This window comes from Paroedura picta, chromosome 1, assembly GCF_049243985.1.
Source record: "Paroedura picta isolate Pp20150507F chromosome 1, Ppicta_v3.0, whole genome shotgun sequence".
NCBI lineage: Eukaryota > Metazoa > Chordata > Lepidosauria > Squamata > Gekkonidae > Paroedura > Paroedura picta.
The window spans coordinates 161,997,541-162,020,833 of NC_135369.1; the positions used below are offsets into that span (position 1 = coordinate 161,997,541).

At 44.3% G+C, this 23,293-nt stretch overlaps 1 protein-coding gene across 2 annotated transcripts in view; it reads left to right on the forward strand.

Annotated features, from left to right (window-relative positions):
* ASAP2 (ArfGAP with SH3 domain, ankyrin repeat and PH domain 2) overlaps positions 1–22,591 on the forward strand; it is a 121,069-nt gene extending 98,478 nt beyond the window's left edge. Inside the window, exons 21-28 of one of the 2 annotated variants that reach the window (XM_077310416.1) lie at positions 815–928; positions 3,814–4,066; positions 6,877–7,038; positions 8,801–8,963; positions 11,636–11,706; positions 12,144–12,256; positions 15,989–16,111; positions 16,363–22,591. In XM_077310416.1, coding sequence (XP_077166531.1) covers positions 815–928; positions 3,814–4,066; positions 6,877–7,038; positions 8,801–8,963; positions 11,636–11,706; positions 12,144–12,256; positions 15,989–16,111; positions 16,363–16,437 — 1,074 coding nt within the window. In that variant the 3' untranslated portion in view covers positions 16,438–22,591. The remainder of the gene's footprint in view (positions 1–814; positions 929–3,813; positions 4,067–6,876; positions 7,039–8,800; positions 8,964–11,635; positions 11,707–12,143; positions 12,257–15,988; positions 16,112–16,362) is intronic. The other variant, XM_077310424.1, reaches the window with a different exon arrangement.
* The last annotated feature ends 702 nt before the right edge of the window (positions 22,592–23,293 follow it).

A 23,293-nucleotide genomic window follows, 5' to 3' on the forward strand; every position in this document is an offset into this window, starting at 1 on the left:
CTCTGAAGTGACTGTGATGTCATGAGCTTGAATGTCAGTGGTTCCTTTGTTGCTACCTTGGGATAAAAAATGGGTCGCTATCTGAAGACCACTGGCTTCGATAATTTCCCAGTTTACATTTTATACCTCAACATAACATACCTGTGCCGAAATTGAGCATGCACCCCTTGGGGTGGGGCATTATATGTAGAACCAGGACATAATGGGCTGGATCCTACGGCTGCTTTTCACTAAGGTTCCTTGCTCCAGCAGAAAGGGGTATAAGATAATACAGTCTGTCTCCACAACAGCCTCTTGGAATAGGGGTATGGATAGGAAGCTTCAGTGGGATGCCTGAGAATGTCATTGAGTCTATAGCTGAGGAAGAAGAGAAGAGAGAACTAATTCCTCTCAGTTTTCCCTCAAGCCCTGTGATACGCCAGACTCTGTTCCCAAGAGCCCCTGATCCCCAGGAAAGGCTCTTTGAGGACCATTGGTTGGCTGTGGAGGCAGTGAGAGAAGTTGGTTCTATGAGTTAATGCCATTCCTAGTTCCTTTCAACACAGACTTTTGGGCTGGGCTTTATAATTGTCTTTTCCTTGGGAGACCATTCAGTCATACTGTTTAGCGGGGGCTGGACCATGGAATTCCAGATGTGTCTCTTGTGTTCCTAAGAATCCAAGAGTTGAAATAAAAACCTTTAAAATTGCTTTGGCATTATCTTCTGTTTCAATTGTGGCGGGGAGAAGTGGAAAAAATAACCCGGTGTGAGAAAAGGGTATTTTCATTACTGATGTTCAACTATGCATCACGATGCCTAACTTTGGTTTCTCAGCTGACCCAAGCCTTGGCTGGAAGGCTCAATTCCCATGTTCATGTGGAATATGAATGGCGGCTACTCCACGAAGACCTGGATGAAAGTGATGACGATGTGGACGAAAAGTTACAGGTGAGTGTGTGAACAGTGTGTGACTTCAGCGACCTGCCAGCTTTAAAGGTTTTAGATTAAAGGTAAAGGTAAAGGTATCCCCTGTGCAAGCACCGAGTCATGTCTGACCCTTGGGGTGACGCCCTCTAGCGTTTTCATGGCAGACTCAATACGGGGTGGTTTGCCAGTGCCTTCCCCAGTCAGTACCGTTTACCCCCCAGCAAGCTGGGTACTCATTTTACCGACCTCGGAAGGATGGAAGGCTGAGTCAACCTTGAGCCGGCTGCTGGGATTGAACTCCCAGCCTTATGGGCAAAGCTTTCAGACGGCTGCCTTGCCACTCTGCGCCACAAGAGGATTAAATACTCAGATTAAAAGGAACACTGAACATGCTGTTCAGTGCCCATTCCCATCCCTGTAATACAAGATGGGTAGCCATGTTAGTCTGTCTGTAGTAGTAGAAAAGAGCAAGAGCCCTATAGCATAACGGTCCCCAACCTTTATAGGTTTGAGGACCGCCTCTGGGGGTGGGGAAGAGCCGGCGGCCCGGGCACCACGCATGCGCGGCAGTGCCCCATGGTGGTGAAAACGTGCATCCGCTGAACTGCCGCGCATGCGCATTTTCACCACTAGAGGGTGGTAACGCGCATGCGCAGCAATTCCGTGCATGCGCGTTTGTGTCCAACGGCATGCTGACAGCGTCCCATGGTGGTGAAAACGTGCGTGCGCATTTTCACCACTAGAGGGTGCTAACGCGCATGCGCGGAAGCTCCGTGCATGCGTGTTTGTGTCCACCGGCATGCCGGCGGCCGCACCTACCTCTCCCCCCCCCCCCTCTCGCAGCAAAAAGCTAGCCGGACCACGAGCGAAGCTTCTCTCGCGTCCCGGTGAGCTTTTTGCTGCGGGGGGGGGGGGGGAGGCAGGCGTGGCAGCCCATTACTGAGGCCTTTGCAAACCGGTAGCGGGCCGCGGACCGGGGGTTGATGACCCCTGCTATAGCACCTTAAAGACGAACCGAATTTATGGCAGGCTGTGAGCTTCCATGAAGTGAGCAGTGACTCACAAAAGCTTATACCCTTCCACAAATGTTGTTAGACTTTAAGTTTCTACTGGACTCTTGCTCTTTTTTGCTCCTGTAGTACACACAGGGATAGACATGGGCACTTGTCAACAAGGATACCCTGCAGTATTTTTGTCTTTTGCTAGATTATCTCTTCCCTGGTTACTTTCTGTTAATTGGTGTATTGAGCAGAGGAGATCTGTGGTTTTTTGTAGCTATTGTGAAATCTCCCCCCCCCCCTTTCATTACCTCTCCATAGTTGCATGTTAGTGACTGGATTTTTGATTTCTGAATATGATGCTTTCTGTTTGCTAAAGGTCAACAAGTGTATAGTCGTATTTATGCTCAGCGCTGGGGTAATTTAGTCCTTTGCTAGTGCTGTACAACGCGTATTCTGGTGCTGCTGTGGGAGTGAATGGCTGCTACGTGGTGGGTACGTGGATTGGTGGAGGGCACTTGAAAAAGCATGTGGGTGGGAAATTAAATTGCTGTAAGTGTCTTCAGTGCTTGAACCGCATGCCCGTGTGTGTGTGTGTGTGCGCATCTTCCTCCATTTCTTTTTTAAGGCTTTTTTTCCTCTAGAGCTGAGTGGCATCCGCAGTTTGGACTCCTGTCTGTTGTGACATGTAGTTTGGCCCTTAGAAAGAATATATTCTGCATCTGTGTCCCTGATACTTCTCTGTTTTCCACCTCACAGAGGCCTGACAAGTGATTCCCATTTAAGCAGGAAGCTGTATGAGATACAATACGCAGCGCTCAGTAGTGAGGCTAAGAATAAAAAGGTGTTTCACTGTATAATTAGGGTCTTGTGAAAAGAAGATTAAGGGCTACTCTTGACAAAACTTTGTTGTGCTGAAGGAACAGCTGAAAGTTGCTACTGCATGTGGCTTGGGCCATGTTAAAATTGTCTTTGTTGGAAAATGGAGCTCATTATTTCTAATATTTCTTTTAAATATGCAAAATATTGCCTTTTGAATTGAGCCTTAAGCAAAGTGGCCAAAGTTCTTTTGAAAGGAGGCATGATAAGGTTACCTAATGATAGTGCAATAAAATCAGAGTCCAGTGGCACCTTTAAGACCAACAAAGATTTATTCAAAGCATGAACTTTCGAGTGCAAGCACTCTTTGTCAGACTTCCTCAAAGTGCTTGCACTCGAAAGCTCACGCCCCGAATAAATCTTTGTTGGTCTTAAAGGTGCTACAGGACTCTGATTTTATTGTGCTACTTCAGACCAACACGGCTACTCATTTGAATCTAGCCTAATGATAGTGTTTAAATTTTTAAAAATTACTTTTACTCCCCATCTATATAAAGGTGTGGAGATTTTGCTTTCCTTTATTATTATTATTATTATTATTTATTTATGTTTGTTTGCTTATTTATTCAATTTATTGCCCGCTACTATCAATAAGTGAGCACACGGCGGGTTATACCATAAAAGATCCCCACAGATAAAACACAGATAAAACATTAAAACATTTACTGCTTCAATTACAGGAAAGTTTTATTAAAAATGAAGGATAGTTTCTTGGGTTCCAGACTAATTAAACACTACCTTCTCACTTGATAGACACATGCAGACAATGTGTATGCCTTTGCTGTGGAAAAACCTGCCTAAAAAAGCTGCCCTGAGTGGCTGAGCATCGGGTTGGTTCTTGCAGATGTATTCCCCTGCCTCACACCAAAGGGGGGCTCCTCGTGCTGCCTCTACTGGGATGGATCCAACACACGGTCTTCTTTGATGGGTTTCTGTGGTTGGGGTTTTGTGTCAGAAGTGTCTGGTGCTTGAAAGACATGCCTGTATGTGTGTCTCTCCATTTCTTCTTCTTCTTCTTTTTTAAAACAGCAGCCAAGTCCCAATCGAAGAGAGGACAGGCCTGTCAGTTTCTACCAGCTAGGATCTGGCCAACTTCAGTCAAATGCAGCATCCTTGGCAAGAGATGCCGCCAACATAGCCAAGGACAAGCAAAGGGGCTTCATGCCCAGCCTCTTGCAGAATGAGACCTATGGCGCTATACTCAGCAGCAGCCCTCCACCCACCCAGACTCTGGCTTCTGTCACGAATGCACCGCCCCTGCCTCCCAGGAACATCGGAAAAGGTACTCAATGCTCTGGAGATGCTGCTACTCTTCATAGTTTTGGAGCAGCAAAAGCCCTTTTCTTCCGTTTTGTAGATGCATTTTAGAGACACTTTGGTGCAGGTAGGTATTGGGGATATAAATGGACGTGATTTTTCTCTATTTAACCCAGAAACCTCTGCTTTCTAGGCTCTGACCTGGATAGCCCAGGCTTTCCCAGTCTCAGAAGCTAATCAGCCTTGGTTAGTCTTTGGGTGGAAGACCTCCAAGGATAACGGGGATCACGATGCAGAGGCAGGCAATGGCAAGCCACCCCCAAACATCTCCTGCCCGACTACCAGACAATCCTAGGATCTCCTAGCTACTCTTTCCCTTTTCCTACAGCAGCCCCCTTTGTCCCTCCCAAAAAAGTGACGCTGTCCGTCAGCAGAACAAAATGACATGTGGCCCTGAAGGGCTGCAGCGGGGGAGGAAAAGTGAGAAATGTTACCCCCCCCCCCTTTTGCGTCTGTGTGTTTGTGAAGGTTCACAGGGGAAGGGAAAGCAGGAAAGGTCTATCTATGTGAGCACAATCTGCTTGCAGTTTGTAGGATCCAGCCTCTAGTTTCTTCAAGGCCAGTTATTCATTTTGATTTGCAAACAATCCCAGGCTTCAAAACGAGTGTCCGCATTTCCATTCCTCGCTTATTCTTGCATCAGTTCCAGAGGTTTTAATATTACTGTAGAGGCCGTGCTGAGGCTGGTGTATTTGCCAGCTCAAGGATATTCTGTAATCCCGGCTTTCTCAGCCAGGGTTTCATGAAACCCTGGGGTTTATTGACAGCTCTGGGAGGGTTTCCTAAATGGGTGGGAGTTAATTCATTTTTAATTTTTTTTAATTGTTAAATGTTTATCAGGTGATATGTCTGTATATGGTCATATCTGCATGGTCTCACCACTTCTGGGGTTTCTTGAAGCCTGAAGAATGTTTCAGGGGGTTCTCCATGGCAAAACAGCTGAGAAAGGCTGCTAATTTGAACCCCATACAGTAGCGGTCCCCAACCTTCTTGTAGTCGGGGACCGCCTCCGAGGGTGGGAGAGAGCCGGCGGCCCGGCCACAGCAGCTGCATGTAAACGCGTACGTGCAGTTGCCGCACATGCGCGTTTTCGCCACTAGGTGGCGCTAACGCGCATGCGCAGAACAGCCGCACGTGCGTGTTTTCGCCAGCAGGGGCGCAAACACGCATGCGCGGTGGCTCCGTACGTGCGCGTTTGCATCGCTGGCATGCCAGCGGCCGCGCCTGCCTCTTCCCCCCCTCTTGCTGCGGGGGGGGGGGAGAAGGCAGGCACGGCCGCTGGCAGCCCGGTATCGGGCTGCGGACCGGGGGTTGAAGACCCCTGCCATACAGTATAATTTGGTGATTTTCTGTGGTAAAATAGATTTTATTAAAACAAACCAAAGTTGAATGGAAAATACCTTGCTTGCATAATCAGTAGGAGTTCCCCCCCCCCCATTGAATACTGAAGGCAATAGATTCCTTGGAAAATTACTATAAATGCAGTCTTCATCAGATAATGTTAGGTGGCCTACAATGTTAGGTGCACTGAATTCCCTTTTACTGGCAGCTGCAGTAGAAATCAGCTATTTAAAACTTTCTAGACATCTTCTGCCACTTTATCGGGAGTTAATCTGCATGTCATTTTTTTTCAAAATCTCTTTTTACTCACGTTATGAACCATACAGCCAGAGTTTGTACAAATGGGGCATTACAAAACACGTGGACCTCTGAGAGAATGGTTACACTTCATAGCGACATCATAAGTACAGAAACAGTCTGATTAAAATTTCTTCAAGGAGAGCAGTGATGTAAAAGAAGGAAGACTGGCCACTTGTGAAGAGCATCTCCCCAGTTAGGAACAAAAAGATGGTTCTCTTCTCAGTGACATGCATAGCGGAGTCACTTGTGTTCTTTGGCTAATGTGTCCTCTCATCATACTCTGTCCTTGTTCTTGCTGTCACTAATTTTGCAACTCTATAGCGGTTGTCTTCATTCAGGTGTTACATAAAACTATGGTTCCATTAAACTAGCTAAGGTTAATGTTGATTCTGTCTGCTGAGATTAGTTAGGGTTTTTCAGGCTAGGGTCTGAAACCATGGTTTGAAGTATATGGGCACAAACCTGGAAAATGTAGCTGATGTGTGTGTTTTAAACAAACTGGGAAAACCACAAATTCATTGCTTGTGGAACTTAGTCATTCTAAGAACCGTAAGTAGAATAAGAACTTTATATTGCAATCCAAAGCACCTTCTAAATCCACTGAAATCAGTTGGCGTAGCAGGGTGTAACCCTGTTTAGGATGGCACTGTTCTAGTCAGTTTTTGAAATTTCTCTTGCTAATGCTGTGTCCAACTAAGGTTTCTCTGCTAGTCACCAAAAGTTGTGAAGTTACCTGTTTCCACAAACCTGTAAAACATTGTTTTCAACACAAACACTTAAACTTCCACCTGTGTAGCTCCATCTGCAGGAGATAATAGTAGATTCACACAGGCACGTGCTTTAATTCAGAAAGCATCACTTGATGAGCTGCTCTATTTTAAAAGCCTTATTTTAGGACTTGAAACCTGTGGGTTCGGTATCCCATCTTCAGTGGTCACCCACACATTTTTATTACTTGAAGTTGTAGTCATTAATATGCAGCTATGACCTGAGCTGTAGAACAGTTCCATATTTTACATATGTGTGCTTTCGGAGAGCAGCCTGTAGGCTTCAAGAAAGCTGCCCCCCCCCTTTTCTTTTTACGCAGCCAGCAGGATTTATAATAAATAATACAATGTTTTCCTTTCTTTTTAGTTCAGTCTTCATTTCTTGGCAGTGCTGTTCAGACAACTCCTTCACCGAACACACTGTGGAAGACAAATTCATTAGGAATGGAAAGCATAAGCAGGCAGAGGTCTTCATCTGATCCACCAGCTGCCCATCCCCCTGTTCCACCATTGCGTGTCACATCTACAAGTATGTTAGCACTTTTCCCCCGGCTTTCCTTTTATTTTTCTGCATCTAATCATGGTTGACCTCAGCTTTCCATTTTCACGACTCCATGCTTCTTCCTCTCTGGTGGATGTAATTTCAAAGCTTGCTTTGCCAGCTGGCTAGGGGAGCATCTGTGGCTCGTTCCCCACGCTTCCGTGGAAAGATACCACAGGGTAGCTTAACAAGGAATCAAGGCTGTAGCTGTAACATATTAGCATGACTGTTATTACTGCTCATTCCAGAGGTCACAGCGTGATGGTTACTTCTTTGTTTTTCATGAAATACATTAATAAAAAATGAACCATGCCATGCAGCCCATCTACCCCCTTGTCCATTGTGGGTGGAATGAATAGACTGTTGTGAAGGGCACATTTTTAGTAGGAGGAGGTGAGCGATGAGTATGATTCAAACTTGTCAGTCAGCTGGTTAGAAGATGCAATAACAAAAGAGTCAATGCTCCAGTGCTCAAAATCTGCTAAAGGTCCCTTGCTCCAAAGAAGTGAAGTTAGCTTCAACCAGAGCCAGGGCATTCTCAGCCGTGTGTGTGGTCTGGTGGAACACTCTTCCTAAGGAGATCAAGGCCCTGCGGGACTAAAAACTGTTCCGCAAGGACTGCAAAATGGAGTCGTTCCACCAGGCCTGTGGTTGAAGCCACCAATGAACCTGCCCGCCCAATGCATTCACGATGACTGCAAGTGGACAAGTACATCTAGCTACACAAAATCACCATCAAGACCCACTGCTTAGGCACTTTATCCCTTCCACTGTTTATTGAAGTAGGCCATATGCTCCTATCCCCAATGGTTTTAATTGATCTTTAAAATTTCATTGTATTTGATTATGCTTTATCTACTGTACTGTCTTATGGCGTTACCCGCCCTGAGGCCTTGGGAAGGGCAGTCTAAAAATTTAATTAATAAAATAACATTTGAAGCTAACAGCTCATAAGACAAAATGAGGCAGTTGGGCTGGGATGGTAGAACACGGAAGAAAAACAGAACAACCCAAGCAGTTTAAGGCAGCAAGACTACCAGTGTAAAAAAAACTAACCACCTGAACTGAACCGCTCCAGCGCTCCCTCTACAAGAACGCCCTCCTAACCAGTGCTATTGTGTATGTTTTGCGGAATGACAGCAGTGTGTGTGTGTGTGGGGGGGGGGGGTTCTGATAGTTTTTGCCAGCTTGGTTCATAATGTAGAATCCCTGCTTATTTATAAATGTGTTCAGAAGAGGCCTTGGCTCATATCCAGAATACAAGCTGTGTTTTTGTACCCCGCTTTCTACTACCTGAAGGCATCTCAAGGCAGTTTACAATTTCCTGCCCTTCCTCTCCCCTAGGAGAGGCTGAGAGAACTGTTGACGGGTCCAAGGTCACTCCGCTGACTGCATGTGGAGGAGTGGGGAGTCCAACTTGGTTCTCCAGATTACAGGCCCACACTCTTAACAACTACACTAAGCCAGCTCTCTAAGCATTCTCTGGAGGTTGTAGCATGAACCCCAACCTGCACCCCAGCAAGTAGAAAGTAAATGCCACAGCTGTGTTGGAAGGACAGACTGGTTTGCTTCATCTGATCTTTAGATTTTGGTACAAAGGAAGGCTTGCCCACATTTTGAACTGTATTTCAGAGTGTATGTAACATTTTTTTAAAAAAAATACTAACATTTCATTTAAAATGTGTTTGAAGGAGTACTTTTTAAGCATGCATTCATCATTGTTGTACTGTACATTTATGCATTGTTCTAGGCATCCTTTCTCCAGCGCCGCCTCCAGTTGTGAAGACAGCCAGTGTGCTGGAAGCTTTGAGCCACCAATCAAAACAGCCGGCCCAATCACAGTCCAAACCTACACCACCCCCACTGCCTCCCCAGCCACCAAGCAGAATTTCTCAGAAAAAGCCTGTTTCTGGGTAAGGGTGCAATTTACTTCTTAGAGTTCTGCAAGCTTATTACACAGGTCATAGTGCACGAAATTGGTACACGAATATAGGGTCCACATTATGCTACACCTTTACTGAAATGTCATTTCCACTTTTTCTCAAGTTTACGAATAGCCCCTTGTGTTTTAGGTTTAGTGTGTATTGGATTCACTTTATAGCAGGGAGTGGGAAGGCTCCCTAGAAGTAAGGGTGCATAAAGTTATCATTTATCAGCAGCAGATTAAATTTCTGATTTGACACCCTGCAGTGGTATAACAGAACTCTTAGTGAACACTATATATTGGGCATGGACTGATTCCCTGGATCAGTGGTTCTCAACCTTCCTATTGCCGCAACTCTTTAATGCAGTTCCTCATGTTGTGGTGACCCCCAACCATAAAAGTATGCAAGGGTTCTCTCACAGAAACTTAACCGAAACTGACGAATGGCGTGAAGATCCATTGCTCATGATTGTATATAAATTGGTTTTTTCCGGGGTTTCTCAGTTCAGTTCTGCCTCTTGTCCCGCCAAGCTGTGCCACCACCTGGAACGCCTGACGGGAGACTGCGCTGCACTGGAGGCACTGCTGGAGGGGCTGGCGGCCGAGTGTGGGCGCCTGCAGGAGGAGCGGCAACAGTGGCAGTGCCCCCACCACCAAGTTGCTCACCCTGCCACGACCCCTGTAAAAGGGACATTTTCCACCAAAGGGGTCCCGACCCCCAGGTTGAAAACCACTGCCCAGCATGATCTGTTTTTTTAAATGCTTTCTTTACTAGAATGTCTATAAACCAGTGACAAGTTTTAAATTTACAGGGCAAGAATGAATTCTTGGGATCACTTTGTGTTGACTCTCCCCTGAGTCGCGTATTAGGTGTAGCTGCAGGAGTGCTCTGCCTGCATTTTACTTTGCAAGGGTTGTCAGCAATCTTTTGGCACCAGTAGTTTCCAGAAATGGTTTGTGGTCCATTGACTGACTGCAGTCTTCCACCTGGCCTCTTCTGCCTTTTGAGATTTTTTATTTTCATGAGAAGCCTACTTCCACCTTCCAATGGCTGTCCTTTTATATGTAAACCACCTATCTCTTGACTCCCCATCTTTTAAACCTAGCAAGTGATTGCTCTGATTGGGTTTTCCCAAGGTCCTGATGCTGCTCATCCAAGTGTTGAGAGCTGTGTGGTAGGCTCTGCATAAGTGTAAATGGGACCAGGAAGAGAAATCACTAGGGATGACAGTCCTAAGGTAGGATCTGGGGATCCCCTGGAATCATACCCAGACTAAAGAGATTGGCTCCCTGGAGAAAATGGCTGCTTGGAGAATCAAAGTTGGAAGGGGCCATCTAGCCCAGCTCCCTGCTTAATGCAGGATCAGCCAAGAGCATCCAGAATAGGTATCTGTCCAGCTGCTGCTTGAAGACTGCCAGTGAAGGAGAGCTCACCTCCTCTCCTTAGGCAGTCAATTCCACTGCTGAACAACTCTGATTGTGAAAAAAACATGTTCCTGATATCTAGCTGGTACCGTTCTACACATAGTTTAAATCCATTCCTGTGGGTCCTCTTCTCTGCTGCCAACAGGAACCATTCCCTGCCCCCCTCCAAGTGATAACCTTTCAAATATTTAAAGACAGCAATCATGTCCCCTTCTCCAGGTTGAACATTTCCAAGCCTTTCCTCATAGCACTTGGCCCTCAGGCCCCAGACCTCAGGCTCCTCTCCTCTGCACCCTCTCAATTTTGTCCACATCCTTTTTGAAATGAAACCTCCAGAACTTCACCCAGTACTCCAGGTGTGGTCTGACCTATGGGGAATATAGCCTGGGGGGTGGACTCCACAGCATTATGCTCCACTGAGGTCCTGCCCCATCCCAAATCCTACCCACTTCTGGCTCCACCCCCAGAGCTGGTATTGCTAGAAATAACATGGGGTTAAATCACCTTCAGATCTGCCAGGTAGCTTCCTGCTCTTCTTGATTCTACATCAGAAGCGTTGGCAGTCTACGGTGAGCAGGGAGACTGGGGCAGGAGTTGGCACCAAAGGCCTTTGTTCAACCGTATTCTCCCCAACATTAACAATCCACAAACTGTTCCTGGGCAAATACTGCATTTTCTCATCTATAAAACGTTGCTCAGTGGATCCTCAGAAAATGCAACAGATGCACAGACTTGAAGAATGATGACTCAGTAAGTTGAGAGGCAAGTGAAGACTTGCCACATAAAAAAAACAACATAGTCCTGAAATGTCCTTTTTTAGAAGGAAAGCTTTAGGGTGCTTTGGGCTGATCCTGTGTTGGGCAGGGGGTTGGACTAGATGGCCTGTATGGCCCCTTCCAACTCTGTGATTCTGTGAAAATTCTTATTTGAGCCCCTTTCAGCAACTGTGGAAGATTGCAAAGATCTGTTCTGGGATGAGCTCTTCAAGGACATTGATGCATTAAGTGAAATAGTGGGAGTTGAGAAAAATGCGGTGGCATCAACCTCAGAGGTTGATAAGAACGATGAGAACGATTCAAGCGAATAGCCGTGTTGGTCTGAAGTAGCGCAACAGAATCAGAGTCCAGTCGGGCACCTTTAAGACCAACCGAGATTTATTCAAGGTGTGAGCTTTCGAATGCAAGCACTGATGAGCTTTCTCAGACTGATGAGCACGGCCGCTTCTCTCCTGAACAGGACTGACAAGTCATCCAGCTCAGCTAACAAGGGACAGAACAAAGGACCTGGATCGTTGCAGCAGTCTTGCGGTAATTATTTTTTAAATCCTGTTTTTAACACTCGGGACTTTAGCAACAGTTTAAGGCCAGCGCCTGACCTTTTTCTGCAAGTGGTAAAAAGCAGAGTTTGTAACTCACAGGAAGTACCTAAAAGTTTCAAAGAGGCATTTCCCAGCTCTACAAAAAAGACAGGTGGGAGACAGAAGCCTTAGGGGTGCGTGCGCAAGTCCCATTGTTTTCGGTGGCCCTTGAAGTGCGTGCTGGGCTGAAGCATGGGTGCCAAGCCAGTTCACCTAGCAAGGAGAGGCTGTTGCTATTAAAAGCAGTATAAGTTTTGGTAGAGCCTCAAAGAAGGCTTGGAATGAAGCTGGGTAACAGAAGCGACAATAAATGTGCATTTTCTAATCCAGTATGGTATGTCATTTAAAAGTCCATTTGAACTAAAACAAAAATCTCTTTTCTTCTAGTATCAGGAGAGAGTTTGTCTGTATCTGAGATGCCCGGATCACAGGCTTCCCCTTCTGCAAACATGTCCGTCCCCATGCAGCCTCCAGCTCCCATGCCGAGGAAGTCTCAAGTAGTAAGTAGATGGAGTCAAAGCCTGTCATTTTGGTAGTGAAGACATAGTGTGGCCTTGGCTGCTTCTGAAGGGGGAAGGCCCCTCCCCTTCCCATCCCCTTTAGGTCCATCATTGGCCATGGGGGGAGGGTTTGATATGATTATATATGGCAATGTCATCCGATAAATGCTGAACACATTTTTAAAAAATATATAAAAAGCTAATTAGTTCCCAGCTATTCGGAAAACCCTTCCAGCACTGTCAGGAAACTCCAGGGTTTCACGAAACCCTGCTCTTGCCCTTTGAATAGGAAGGCATGCGGTGGTTGGGCCAAGAAACCAAAGGGAAACAAAGATGAAGCAGATTGTAAAGGCACATTTTGAACAACTTTAAAGAAAATAGAATTACCAGGCCATTGCTGGGTGACCAGGAATCCCCCACACGAGGCCCCTCACCCTGTGGCTGAGCAACTGGATGGCTGTGGCATATACTGGTAGCAAATGGAGGTCTATGCTAGTATTGCCAGAAATAAAAAAACAAATTTCAATTTCAGAGTGTGCTGGAAATAATATCCTCACATTTCTGGCAACATCAGGATGCTCTGGTATTTGGGCAATAACTCCGTGGTAAAAATGACATCTACTATAGGCTTCTTGCTCAAGTGCCCAAGCATCCCGACGCTGCAGTGACATCAGTTCTGCATGCTGGGAGTGACACCACTACATCGCTGGTGTAGGCCTCCGTTTGCTGCCCGTAAATCCCTATCTCACCCCATCCCATCGGTTACTGGGAGGGAGAGTAACCTGGCAGCGCTAAGAGAAAATTATTTGTATGTTGTAGCAATAAAACAGTTTTCAGCAAGTTGTAAAGACATAGTCTGCCTGTCATAATTTGGATCCTTTTAGGCAACTTACAGTGCCATAGTATGCAGAATTTATACCTTCTTCTAAAAGCTTAGAAGGATCTAACTTGTCAGCTAGGATTTCACTGTTATTCCGTTTGATTCCCAATCCTTGTCTGTTGAAAAAGTAAACACAGTGAAGTGGGAAAGCCTGAAGGTACCCTGAGTGTAAGAGCTTTAGCTAAATAGATTTTACTAAAGCACCTTAGCAGAGGCTTTAGCATAAGTTCTCAACTAAAGGATATGAGCTAGATGACTTTGTTTTAAACCAGTCTGCTAAATTACTCATTCCATTCTCTGTTATGGCTTCTTGTCCTTGGGAAGGAGCCATGCATTAGATTCATAAAGAAAGTTCCCTAGTTTTAGCTAGAGATAAGAAATTGAGGGGAGATGAACATTAGACAGTTAGATTTTCTAGGAATACTGGTAAAATGTCCACTATGTACACCTATGTAGGATTTTGTCCCCAACGGTGTATTATTCTGCAAAATGATGATAATCAAAAAGGCCTAGGAAGGTATTTGAAACAACATTGACCGAAACCCAAGATTTAATAGCTTTCCCTGCAGAAGGCTTGGTTGATGGCCTCTTTTCACATGCTCCAAAAGGAGCTAATATACATCCCATCCTTTCCCTGCAAACCCTGTTCTAGGTCTTAATAGAGCATCTTAATTGGAAATCGGTATATACAGTCTTTTTTGCTATCTTTCTTCCTTAGCAGTGTCTCATAGGCAAGTTGTTCATGGCCCAAACTTTCTAGTAATTATTAGAAAGAGAAAATGCCATAATCGGTTCATCTCCTAGCATGGACTATGTTATTTGGAGAATGTCTGAAAGAGTAATGAAAGATATTGATAGGATATCTTGGAAGAAGGAAGTTTTTGTTGGTGACGATTACTACAGTATATAGAACAAACATCTTAAATCATGGAGATACCAGCTGCCAGATGGCTGGAAAGGGCAAGCCACCAATGGGGATGTTTCCCCTCTCTCATTTCATCTGCACACTTTCCAGTTAGTTCTGAGCTCAGCTCAGGGTTCTGGTTGCTGGTGTTTAAAGTCCTGGATGGCCTAGGACCCCGGTGTATCTTGAGAAGAAGAGCTGGTTTTTATACCCTGCCTTTCACTACCTAGAGAAGTCCCAAAGCAACTTACAAACATCTTCCCCTTCCTCTCCCCACATCATGTACCCAGTGAGGTAGGTGGGGCTGAGAAAACTCTCAGAAAAGAGCTCTGTGACTAGCTCAGAGTCACCCAGCTGGCTGCATGTGAAGGACTGGGGAATCAAACCCAGTTCTCCAGATTAGTCCTTCACTCTAACCCCTACACCACACTGGCTCTCAAACTATACCATGCTGGCTCTCTTACGGATTACCACATCACATGCTGCCCTACGCAGATAACTTCCGATGTCTTTTATTTTTATTCACTCTGTGGCAGGAACGCACAAATTTTAAAAATTAAGATTTTAGCAGAAGTACAGCTGTTTTTTTCTGCTTCTCACTGGAGGCTTGGTGTGGCTGATGACAGTTTGACTTGCTATTATTTCTTGAGTTATTAACTTTATTATGTGTTCTTCCGTACGTTTTCCTGTGTGTTTTGCAGCCATCACTTTTTTCTTTCCTGATGTAGGAGTGGGCCAGAAATGCTGTAATTAAGTACCTCAGAGGCATGGTCCTCAGGCTTGACATTAACTTCTTGCGATTCATTGGCAAAGATCAACTGTGCTACAGACGCAGAGTATACAGCACCACAGTTGAAGTTGTTACATAATTCTTGTATTATCTGCATGCATGGTGACAACATGCTGTTCCCGACCCCTCTCCATTTGCAGAGGCCCAAAGTGTGTGCCCGATCCTGGGGAGTTCTTTTCTACGAGAGAATATTAGGCTGAATCCTACTGGTTTTCCCACTGTCACAAAGTGGGGGGGAAGGGGCCTATCTCCCCCCCCCCCCCGAGATTGTGGAACACATGTGGACAAATAAACCATTTGGGATGGGGCTGCAGTGAGAAGGGGAATTGGGAGATTTCCTCCTTTTTGCGAGCTCAAAAATTCCTAGGATCTAAGCCGTTGGATAGCAAGGGCCTCTTGTGGCACAGAGTGGTAAGGCAGCAGAAATGCTGTCTGAAGCTGTCTGCCCATGAGGCTGGGAGTTCGATCCCAGCAGCCGGCTCAAGGTTGACTCAGCCTTCCATCCTCCTGAGGTCGGTAAAATGAGTACCCAGATTGCTGGGGGGTAAACGGTAATGACTGGGGAAGGCACTGGCAAACCACCCTGTATTGAGTCTGCCATGAAAACGCTAGAGGGCGTCACCTCAAGGGTCAGACATGACTTGGTGCTTGGGGATACCTTTACCTTTAAGCCGTTGTATATCCAGAAGGCAAAAGCAGTGTAGACAGCTTCATAAATTTTCATGCACAGGTAGGCATGAATAAATGTTTGATGTGATAGTGGTAGTGATAAAAAGTACACATTTTGTAATCTATGAACATCAAAGCATGTTGTGTCTTCTTATTCCACTTTCACACATATAATGTATATGCACCCATGGGAGGGGATCATATGTTGGGCATCCTTCCACTTACCTGAAACTCTTAGGTACAAAAGGAAGCAAACTGCTCATATCTTCCCGAAGGTAACTGTTTCTATTCATCTGTCACAGTATTCCTCTTTCTAGAAAATATTAATTAAAAAGACAGGCTCTAGTAACCTTGAGCTTCATAGGGTCTAGTCTGCTTAGTCAGATGTCAGGTCAACTGCTAGTTGAAAGCCAAGGGAATAAAATTCCTGTTGTATCTGGCTTAGTTTTTCGGTGTTATTGACCTATTTTTGTTTTGTTTTTATTGCAGTCAAAAACAAAACCCAAGAGAGTAAAAGCAATTTACAACTGTGTAGCAGATAATCCAGATGAGCTAACATTTTCAGAGGGCGATATTATCATAGTAGATGGTGAGGAAGATCAGGAGTGGTGGGTAAGTATTAGCACCTGTGGCTTCACAGGGCTTTCCTGGCACTGATCAACCTGTACATCGGCCTTACAGCCTCATTGCAAACATGGTCCATTTTTGGTGTATTTTATAATGTGAAACTAAGTTGCTAAAACTAGAGATTTATTTTTAAACAGTCGTACATAGAGAGGGCTTAAACAGAGTTCTGTGAACAGTAACTGAACACAGAGACATTTTCAACCCTTAACTCTGAAATTATTTGATGTCTTTTCCAGATTGGGCATATTGATGGCGAACCGAACCGAAAAGGAGCTTTCCCCGTATCGTTCGTGCACTTTATTGTTGACTAAACTACCCCTTGCACATGGAGAGACTTTTACTTTCCAAAGTCTGTAGAGAGCCTTTTGACAGATGTGTTAACAAGGATTGTTCTTGAAAACTCACCAATGTTGACCATTATTGCAAGTCTGATGATGGGGTTAAGATTTTCTGTTTGCCCATTGGAAGTCTGGTTTATAATAGCAGATAAAAGGCAAATATTCTCACGGTGAACTGGAAAGCCCTTAAAAACATCATACAGCAGGAGTCCAAATCCATGAAAAAGATGTAACGCCTATTTCATATATGTGTTTGCATCAAATCCTTTAAAAAATGTCTCCACAACTTCTCCCTTTAGCAATCAAAAACATTTCCGGAACCCACTACAGGACTACAAGTTCTAGATGAGTTAAGAGATTATTCACTGGTCTGTGCAAATACTTTATACTTGACATTGTATATCTTGTGCTTGTTTTGCACAGGAAGTGTTCCAAAACCTAAGGTACAGCATAATAGCGCTGAAAACTCCCTTAACAGGCGATTTTCTCTCTTTTTACTTAATACATTACAAAAATGTGAGGATAGAAATTCCAGCTCTCTCTTGGAGCAAGTTAGCCAAGCCCTTAACATAATTTTTAAAGAAAAATTGGCTTTACTCTGAGGGGAGCTTAGAGAACTTGCCTAGTTTGTGGGAACACATGGATTGTTCTTAAAGGAAATACCTTCCTCCATCTTGTTCAAAGGGAGAGGTGCTCATGTGCAGATATAATTGCTATCTTGGAAGGCACAATTCTCACTGCAGATCATTTTTTAATTGTATAGCTCAAAGAGAATGATGAAAATCATGCCTTAAATATTGTTCCAAGTGACAATCCAGGTGCTCATGAATAACATGATGTGTCTGCATGTTGGGAGTATGGAGAAGACGAAGGGAGCTGAGAGAGTTTGAAAGTCACCAGATGGAAATGAAGGTGTCTGTTCATATAGGGCTCAGGCCTCGACACCTAGGACTGGATTCTTGCAGGCTCCTGGCAAGGTGTAGCATTTTTTAAAAAATTACAATACATCGGAATGCCAAGCATATGCACTTTTTATGCATGGTATGCACATGCTTGCAGAGCACCCTCACTCAGGCAGAAATGCTTCTCCTTTTGCAAAGACCTGAGTCCTAGAAAAAGCCAAAATCTGTTGCAGACGCAACATCTTTGAAGTCTAACAACCAAATGTAGCAAAACTTTCAGAACATTTAAGTTATTATAACTCCTGTGTTTTTCGGTTAATACTCTGTTGACACTAGTGGAGACTTACCACCCCTAGACTTATAATCTGCCCCTTTGTAAATGGAATGGAAAAGATTCATCGCTTCCTTTATAAGCAAAAAATAAATAAATAAAATCCACATGGGATGTATGTCCCACTAAAAGGTGCAGAGAAATAAGAGTGAGAAATAGATGACAAACATGGAAAGTGCCTACCTTGAATTCCTGTACTCCATACCTCTCGGAGGGCATTCTGAAACCTTTGGAATTGTACTTTGCCCTTGTGGAGGAGAAGCAGAGCAAAGTCCTCTAAAGGGAGGGGCTTCTTCAACTTCCCAGGCCAGATTGGAAACAGCAAGGAAAAACTCTGAAAACAGTAAGCTAGAACAAATACAGCTATGTGTGGCAAAAAAACAAATAGACCACCAACCAAATTGGAAAGAATCTGGAGAGTACAGAAAATACATCCTTCTGGGAACCTGCCCCTCCTCCCAAAAACAGAAATAGCGAGGGCAAAGCATGAAACTGGTCCCACGTAACTGAGTGGTAGAGAAAATGTTTCCACAAGGAACAAGTGTTCATGGTAAGAAAATTCTATCCCTGGACTCCTGGAGCTGGAAGGGGACCTCCAGGGTCATCTAGTCCAACCCCCTGCACAATGCAGGAACTCACAACGACCTCCCCACCAACATTGACGTCAATTTCATGCCCCAGTGACCCCCCTCCCCATCAAAAATCTCCAGAGTCCAGCCTGGCCTGGAGGAAATTCACCTACCATGCCATCAGCAACTCCCTGGGTATGCAAGGAAGGGCCATAAGAGACAAACACTGGCACCTCCCTTCCTGCCCACCCACTCACAATCTGCTATGTTCATAAAATCAGCATTTCTGTCAGATGACTATCTCGCCTCAGCTTAAACATTTCCAAAGAAGGAGAACCCACCACCTGAGGAAGCCTGTTCCACTGAGGAACCACTCTACCTGTCAGGAACTTCTTCTGGATATTTAGCCGAAAATTCTTTTGAATTAATTTCAACCCATTGGTTCTGGTCCAACCCCCTGGGACAACAGAAGAAGAAGAGTTGGTTCTTATATTCTCTACCCGAAGGAGTCTCAATGCGGCTTACAGTCACCTTCCCTTTCCTCTCCCCACAACAGACACCCTGTGAGGTGGGTGAGGCTGAGAGAGCCCTGATATTCCTGCTCAGTCAGAACAGCTTTATCAGCACCGTAGCGAGCCCAAGGTCACCCAGCTGGATGCATGTGGGGGAGTGCAGAATCATACCCGCCTCATCAGATTAGAAGTCCACACTCTTAACCACTACACCAAACTGGTTCAAACCAAACTGGAGCAGAAAACAACTCTGTTCCATCTTCTATATCTCAGCCCTTCAAGTATTTGAAGATGGTTATCATATCACCTCTTAGTCGTCTTCTCTCCAGGCTAAACAGACTAAGCTCCCTCAACCTTTCCTCATATGACTTGGTCTTCAAGCCCCTCACCATCTTTGTAGCCCTCCTCTGGACACGCTCCAGTTGTTCTACATCTTTCTTCAGTTGTGGTGCCCAAAACTTAACACATTCAAAACCCAGAAAAGCAGTGTGGGCTGTCAGTTGAGCTTGGTGTTACTGCCTTTATCCCAAAGCTGGCAGCCAGAAAAGAAAACATGTTCATTTTATGGCAACTAGTAAATGTGTGGAGTAAAATGGCTGCCACACTTGTTTCCCTCTTCAAGAATGGAGGGACCTCCAAAAGCTGTAGAATTAGTCTAATCCAGGGGTAGTCAAACTGCGGCCCTCCAGATGTCCCAGGAGCCCCTGCCAGCGAATTGTAGTCCATGGACATCTGGAGGGCCGCAGTTTGACTACCCCTGGTCTAATCCTTTGGAAAGGTGGTTCTGTCGTTCTCATAAACCAGAACTTAATTCAGGTTCCTTGGGGAAAATATCCCCAGCTCCTTAAGAGCCAAAATTTCCCCCTGAAATCCTGTTCCTGGGATTCCATTGATCTCCAGGAACAGGATTTCAGGGGGCATTTTGAGCTAACATGGGAAGCTGGAAAATTGCACCCAGAAGTGGAAGTTCTCATACCTGCAGAAACACTAGTGAGAATCCAAGCCATGTCCCATCCCACCCGTTAAAGAACACAAAGAATTTGGAAGGCCAGCCTGATAGTATAAAGCACAAGCCTGCTGATTCTTCTTTCAGAACTCTTTCTGTCATCATATTCCTCTGAGGCACCTTAACCAGGTGATACACTACCTTGCTGCTTTGGCACTAGACAGGGCTAGTCTGGAGAGAGAAGAAAGACCATCGGCTCTCTCTCTGCCTCCCAGTGGTATGTGTGTATTATCATGAATGTCTTCAAATCATCTCTGGAAGCTTGGAGAACAAAGCAACCCTATTGCTCATCCACCGTAACCTGCCACCCCCTTGAACCTTCACAGAATCAGCCTCTCCGTCAGATGGCTCTCTAGCCTCTGTTTAAAAATCTCCAAACGTGGAGAACCCACCACCTCCCGAAGAAGCCTGTTCCACTGAGAAACCTAACTGTCAGGAACCTCTTCTGGATGTTTCGACAGAATTTCTTTTGAATTAATTTCATCCCATTGGCTCTGGTCCCTCCCTCTGGGGGACTCCTTCCACAACAGTTGCAGTGAGGAAGCACTTCCGCTGTTTTGAAAATCCCTTCGAAATACACAGAACCGCATCGTAGACATTAGTGGTGGGGCGCATGCCTCATTCACAGGTGCTATCCAGTAAAGGCCCTTGACTTTCCAGCAGTCACAATCCATTCAGCAACCAGAGGGACAAAAATGGACATTTAGTAGCAAAACAATGTTGCTGTTGGAATGGTGGGAAAATGCACTCCCCTTGCAACAGGCCTTCACTGCATAAACAAGACTGTCTGGAAAGGCAGTTTCTCTGAAGAGATCTTTTTAATGATTGGATGGGGCTGCGACCTTTAACCTTGAATCTTCTTACCTCAGAGTTTGTAGATATAAGGTTCAACTCTTCTATACTAAACATACATTTTACCTGTATATTTTATTCTTATTTTGTTTTTGAGGCAACTACACTTCCTTAAAGGAAAAGAGAACACAGCAAAATTATGAGTTGAATAAACGTAGGTGTTCATTGCAGTTCATGAAACTCTGCTCACAGGCCCTTCCTGACAAAATGACATCTGAACTGTGTACTGTATTTCTCTCTCTCTCTTTTTTAACACATAAGAGTTGTATTCGCACTCAGAAGATATTGTGGTGAGATAACAGAGCAGGGAACTGCTCTGAGTGCTCACTGGATTAAGATATATGCCACCACCTTGCAAGTAGCTCCCATCTGCTTGCTAGCACACACTGGCTTCTTAAGCATACACCACTCCTCGGTAGTTACACTGTTAATAATTGTGAATAGATTTCATAATTCCAAACTGACAATGGAACATCGCGAAACATAGCAACGTCCTCTGACTGTTTGTATATTGTGATATTGTAGCAGGTTTGGTTTTGCTTTTACGTTGCCTGTGCTACCCAAAAACCTGCGCTGGTAGCATAGGATTAGAATACCACTGCCCAGGTCACAGTGGCGTTGATCACAAGTTTTGTGACTATCGTATCTCTAGATTTATCAAGAGAACTTTGAATTTCTGACACAGAAATTATGTATATATATTGATTGACTAGCATAGGTTGTAATAGATGAGAGGGAAAGAGCCAATTGGTATATTTATATTGAGGGGAAAATATGCTGGATCTCACCCTTTATACTGCCGTGCTATAATGGTACATTCAAGGCGACTCCTCAAAAGTGTGAGTACAGTCCATTGGCTTATATTTGAAGCAAATCGTTTTATCATACACTGTGGCAGTGTAACTGGGGAACAAACTGGAACATTTCAGAATTCTTTCTGTTTCAAGTCTTAAAGCTACATCTACATATTCAAAGTTCCCAGGACATATATATGTATATTTAGAAAGAATAGTTTCCCACCACGAGTTTATTCAGATTCTGGTGAATTTGGTTTCGCTTTTAACACTATTTTGTACGTTTCTAATCCTTTGGTAAACTATAGAAGATAAATTGGCACATTATTTTGCACAGTTCACTTAATGTACAGTATTTTTAACACAGAATCTTACAGCTAAAGTGCAAAGCTGTCTTGGGGAAGCTTCTGTGGCCATCAGATTTCATTCTGAACTGGATCAAAGTAATCACATAAACTAATTCCATGCATCCAACATGGAAAAAGTCCCCTGGGCACATCTAAGTTCTAGGACAGGGTGGCAGAACTGTGGCTCTCCAGATGCCCAAAGGAGGAGCTCATGGGAATTGTAGTTCATGGACAACTGAAGAGCCACAATATGGCCATCCCTGTTCTAGGGTATGCCTAAAGATAGGTATTGGGGTTCCATACTCAGCGTAGATGCTTTTTAACTGTCCTTTAAAAACCCTTTGAATACCTTGAGTATTTTTTCACTGTTATGTGATGGCACTGAACTTGCACCCAAGACTTGACCTTCATGTCTATGGCATTTTGTCCTTTAAAGTAGAATTAAAAGCTAGATATTCAGGATTGTGGATTTGTTTTACAAGTGTCAAATGCTAAAAATTCCATTTCATAGCTGACCGTATAGGATGATGATATTCAGCAGACTTTAAGTGGGCACATTGTAAGATGGCTGTGTTAACTATTTTAAAGAAAGGAGCATAGGACACTTAAAATACAGCTCAGAATGCTACTTGAGATGTATAATTTTGATGTGATGGTTTGACTGTTTAGTTGCAGAGCAACTGTATACATTATATAACCTAAATCGATTCTTATTTTTAGTGTCTGGATGCAGTGATTTATAATTGGAGCATGATTAATTTTACTTCTGTTGACCCAGTCAGTTGACTGGGAAATAAACTGCTTTTAAACCTTATCTCAACTGTTTATGTGTATATACTAGCGGCCAGCGGTATTCCACTCTGCGATCCTGTACCTGTGATGGTTTGCCTGTAAATTGGGGAAGGATTGGGTATTTTGCTGCCATTTAATGGTTTTTTTTATGGTTTTAATGGTATTGGGATTGTGATTAATTTTAATGGGGTTTTAATAATCTGTCTTTATGTAACCCGCCATGAGTCTTTGGAGAGTGGTGGGATATAAATCAATCAAAATAATAAATAAAATCTTTATACTGTGAGCAGGTCTAGACCATCAGTCTGGATAGATGTCTTTTAAGGGCAGAGCATCAAAGCTTGTTTAAATTCAGTCTTGTGAATCCCACATAACTTTTGATGACCTTGTCCAATACTTGACAAATGCTATTAAGAAAGTCCAAACTGATGACCAAATTTATGTAGTTTTATTTACTGATTTATAACTGCCTTTCTTCCCAATGGGAACCGAAAGGGTCATGATATTCTCATGGGCTATTTTATCCCCACAACCACCCTGTACGGTAGGTCAGGCTGAGAGTGTACATGGTGCCAAAGGACACCCAGCAAGGTTCCACAGCAGAACTGGGATTAGAACCTGGGTCTCCCAGATGACAGTACCCCCACCCAACTGGCTCTTAATTAGGACAGTCTGTAAAATCTAAATGTCTTAAAATTAAGTAATTAATTACCAAGACCAAATG